This window comes from Myotis davidii, unplaced genomic scaffold, assembly GCF_000327345.1.
Source record: "Myotis davidii unplaced genomic scaffold, ASM32734v1 scaffold150, whole genome shotgun sequence".
Taxonomy (NCBI): Eukaryota; Metazoa; Chordata; class Mammalia; order Chiroptera; family Vespertilionidae; genus Myotis; species Myotis davidii.
Genome location: NW_006283437.1, coordinates 2,272,794 through 2,277,026, shown reverse-complemented (window position 1 = coordinate 2,277,026; position 4,233 = coordinate 2,272,794). Strand labels below are relative to the sequence as shown.

The 4,233-nt window shown below is 54.5% G+C and overlaps 1 protein-coding gene across 1 annotated transcript in view; it reads left to right on the top strand.

Moving 5' to 3' along the window:
- The window catches only part of OTOA (otoancorin), an 86,469-nt gene that overhangs the window by 43,004 nt on the left and 39,232 nt on the right, over nucleotides 1-4,233 (top strand). The window contains 1 exon segment of the mRNA XM_015563897.1: nucleotides 1,048-1,151. Coding sequence (XP_015419383.1) covers nucleotides 1,048-1,151 — 104 coding nt within the window.

Genomic DNA, 4,233 nt, shown 5'->3' with positions numbered 1-4,233 from the left:
ACTCCTGGGAGAGGAGACCCGGCTGCTTTGCAGCTGAACAGGGTGGTGAGCTGCGCCACACGCTGTGATGGGTCAACTCGTCTGGGCCACACGGGACCAGCCAGGAGGTCACGGTGACGTGGTCACAGGAGCGGGTGGAGGTGAGGAGACCAGACCTCAGGGGCTAACAGGGACCGACACTCGGCCCAGCGGCATGTCTGCAAGCAGCACGGCGGACGATGGCAGGTGTGGGGAGGACGTGGCGAAGCCAGGCCCGCACACGCTGCTGCTGAGACCCGGAAACGGTGCGATGACTTTGGAAAACAGTCTGGCAGTTTCTCAGAAGGCTACTTGTAGGGCTGCCACCTCGCCCAGCCACATCCACCCCCGGGCATGTATCCAAGAGAAATGACAGTGTGTGTCCACAGAAACCCTGTGCATGGATGGTTGTGGCAGCATGGTCATAACAGACAGGGGGGCCCTCCGAGCTCCCCAGCTGATGAACGGGTGAAGAGCACGTGGTGTGTCTGCACAGACACGACAAGGATGAAGTGCTAACGGGCGTGAACCTTGGCAACATGATGCCGAACGGAAGGAGGCAGTCCCCCCTCGTCTGACTCCGTTGATCTGAAATGTCCGGAAGTGGCAAATCCACAGAGACAGGAAGTAGATGCGGGTCTGTAGGAGTGGGGGCGCTAGCGGTTGAGGGCACGGGGGTTCTCTGTGAGGTGCTTATCATGTTCTGACGTCAATTGTGGTAATGGTTGTACAACTCCGTGGTTGTCCTGGACGCCACCAGCGTGTCCACGTTAAATGGGAATTGTATGGTATGTGAGTTATAGCTTCAATCAGGATGGCCTTGAGGTGCGGACGTGGAGACCAGTCTTGGGAAGGGGACAGAGGAGGCAGAGGAGGAATGGGAAACAGGCTCCGAACAGCAAGGGGCAGGAGGTTTCCAGCATGGAGGGGGTGGTGGTGGGGGGGAGTGGGCTCGGGGCATGAGCCGTCTGCCCCTCAAGGCAGCCTCCACGTCTGTTCCTGAAATGACACCTGTGTTGTGTCCTTTAGGTCCGCGGTGTTCAAAGACCTCTACGACCAGACCCCGGCCCGTTCCCAGAGAGCCCTCTACTCCTGGATGGCGGGCGCGCTGCGGGCGTCCTCCAGCGCCACCGGTGAGCCTGTGGCGGCCCCACCCCAGGGCCATCCATCCTCGAAACAGCTGCCACGTCTCGGAAGGCGGGGCTTCGAGTCCAGTGTCACACAGGGTTTTTACCTGCCTCTCCCCAAACCTGCAGGAAGAGTTTGTGTGGCCGCTTCACCAGGCCTGAAATCAGGCTGCCTCCGTGCCTCCCAGATGGCACCCCGGCTCCTGGGGGCGTGGAAGTGGGTGCCTCCGAGACTTGATGAGAGCCTTTGGAGTGAGGCCACAGGTTCAAAATCAGTATGAAAACCTCTGTGTGAAAGTGGCACAAGGTGACCTTTAAAAATAAAATCTAGCCCGGCCCGCGTGACTCAGTGGTTGAGCATTGACCTATGAACCAGAAGGTCACGGTTCGATTCCCAGTCAGGGCACGTGCCCGGGTTGCAGGCTCCATCCCCAGTAGGAGGCGTGCAGGAGGCAGCCGGTCAATGATTCTCTCTCATCATTGATGTTTCTATCTCACTCCCTCTCCCTTCCTCTTTGAAATCAATAAAAATATATTTAAACAAATAAAAAATAAAATATAGGAAATAAAGCACAGAAGTTTAGCCCTAAGCTTCCTGGCAACCAAAGCAGAAACAGGTCAGGATGCATTTATCTGAGAGATGCTCATTGAAAACCTGCCATGTCGCTCCAGGGGCACATAGAGTCCAGTTCCTAGAGACAGGAAGTAGCATGCTGGGCGTGTGGCTGGGGGCCAGGTGGGGGAGGGGAGGGGGAGGGCGCCCGTTTAGGGAGCAGAGGTCCAGTTTTGCAAGATGAGGGAGTTCTGAGGTGGACGGCAGGAGGGCCGACAACCGTGGGTGTGCTGGAGGCGCTGCGCTGTGCAGGCAAGATGGTCAGACGGAAGATTTACGGGGCGCATTTGCCCAGAGCTGAAAAGGAGCGATACAGAAGAAGCGTGGCTCTGTGGGTGAGCAATGCCAACAGTTCGTTAGTAGCTTTAGCTTGTGGAGTGTTTAATATTAGCAATACACACAGGGCGGACTTTTAAAACACCGTTAGAAAGCCTCCCATCTGTCGGCCACTTGGGACAGGGGAACGGGAGACAGTCTGCGCTGACGCGGAGCTACTGCTGTGCCCGAGGGGAGGTGCAGAGCCCGCAGGCTTGGCACGCATTTCGTACAGAGGGACAGAGTAAATACGTTAGACTCCGTGCACCTACGGGCTCTGCCTCCACGAGTCAGCGCTGGTGTTACAGCGGAAGCAGACACAGGCAGTAGATGAACAGGCCTGGGGGGCCCCATAAAACCTTGATGGGCACTGAAATCGGAATTTCATGTAATTTTCATGGGTCACAAAATATTCTTTCTTTTTTGATTTTTCTTTCAACGATTGAAAAGTGTAAAAACCAGGCGTGCCGGTGGCACAAGCGCAGGTGGTGCGCTGTGGCCTGCAGGCCCGGGGCCAGGCAGTCAGGGACGGCCTAGCGTTTCTCCTGGTCCAAATGCGCGATCCCTCCAAAGTGGGGATGGCGTCGGGCCTGCCGGCTCTGCAGGGGGGCCAGGCTCTGCCAAAGCCGTGGGGTGGGGGTGGCTCTGCGTGCGGGGACAGAGGGAGCCTCTATCCTCCTGGAGCCACCCTGCTAATCACCACGTCAAATGTCCCGAGTTCCCATCTAGGGGGTCCTGTGCTCACCCCAAAGCTTGGTTCCTGTTGGGGGGGTCACCCTGTTGTTCGTGTGGCTCAGCCCTGCAGCAGTGCTGCCATCGTTGCTCCTGGTGACGACTCACTGCACCCCTAAAGGCTCCCTGCCTCCTCCTTCCCCCCAAATGCCAACAATGAAGTTGTTGTTTATAAAAGTCTTTCACTGAAAGATTGGAGCAGTGGCAGCCAGTTCTAGCTCAGAGAAACTTGAAACTGGATCCTGGACATAACTGCTCTTTAAAAATTTAAAAACTTTTCAATATGCCCAGCTCAGTGGTTGAGTGTCAGCCCTTGAACCAGGAGGTCATGGTTTGATTCCCAGTCAGGGCACATGCTTGGGTTGCAGGCTAGATCCCCAGTAGGAGGCATGCAGGAGGCAGCTGGTCAATGATTCTCATCATGGACGTTTCCATCCCTTTCCCTTCTTCCTTTCTCTCTCTGAGATCAATAAAAACATATTTAAAAAAGCATTTAAATTTTTTTCAATCAGAGTTGACACAGAATATTATATTAGTGTCAGATGTACAGCAGAGTGGCCAGACATTCTGTACCTTAGGAAGTGGTCCCTCCAGTAAGTCCAGCGCCCACCTGGCACCGCACACAGTGATGCCACACTATTGACCATGGTCCCTGTGCTGCACTGTACATCTGGGGCTACTTCATAACTTCCAACTGCACTGATCAGTCTCGTCACCACGCCCCAGCCGATCCCCTCTGGCCGCCACCAGTCTGTTCTCTGCGCCTAGGGGTCTGTTTCAGTTTTGTTTGTTCATTTATTTTGTTTTTTAGATTCCACATGTGAGTGAGAGCACGTGGTCTTTTCTTTGTCTAACATTTCACTTAGCACAATGCCCTCTAGACCCATCAGTGTTGTCACAAATTAAAAACAATTTTTTGGGGTTAAACCTCATCTGAGGATATTTTTTCCATTGATTTTTAGAGACAGTAGAAGGAAGGGAGGGGAGGCGGGAGGGGAAGAGAAGGAGAGAGAGGAGAGAGAAAAGGAGAGGAAGAGCGAGTGAGATGTGAGAGACACACATTGTTTGGTTGCCTCCTGATTGAGCCCCAGCTGGGGCTGGGGATCGAACCTGCAACCCAGGCATGTGCCCTTGAACGGAGTTGAGCCCGGACCTGCAACCCAGGCATGTGCCCTTGCATGGAATCGAGCCCGAAACCCTTTATTGCACAAGTGGATGCTCTAACCAGTGAGCAACACCAGCCAGGGCAAGATTTTATTCTTTTTTTTATTGTTTAAAGTATTACATATGTCTCCTTTTTCCCCATTGACCCCTCACCCCAGCCACTCCCACCCCCGAGGGCAGGCCCCCACCACCCAGGGCTTGTGTCCATGGGTTATGCTTATATGCATGCCTACAAGTCTGGTTGATCTCTAACCCCCGCTTCCT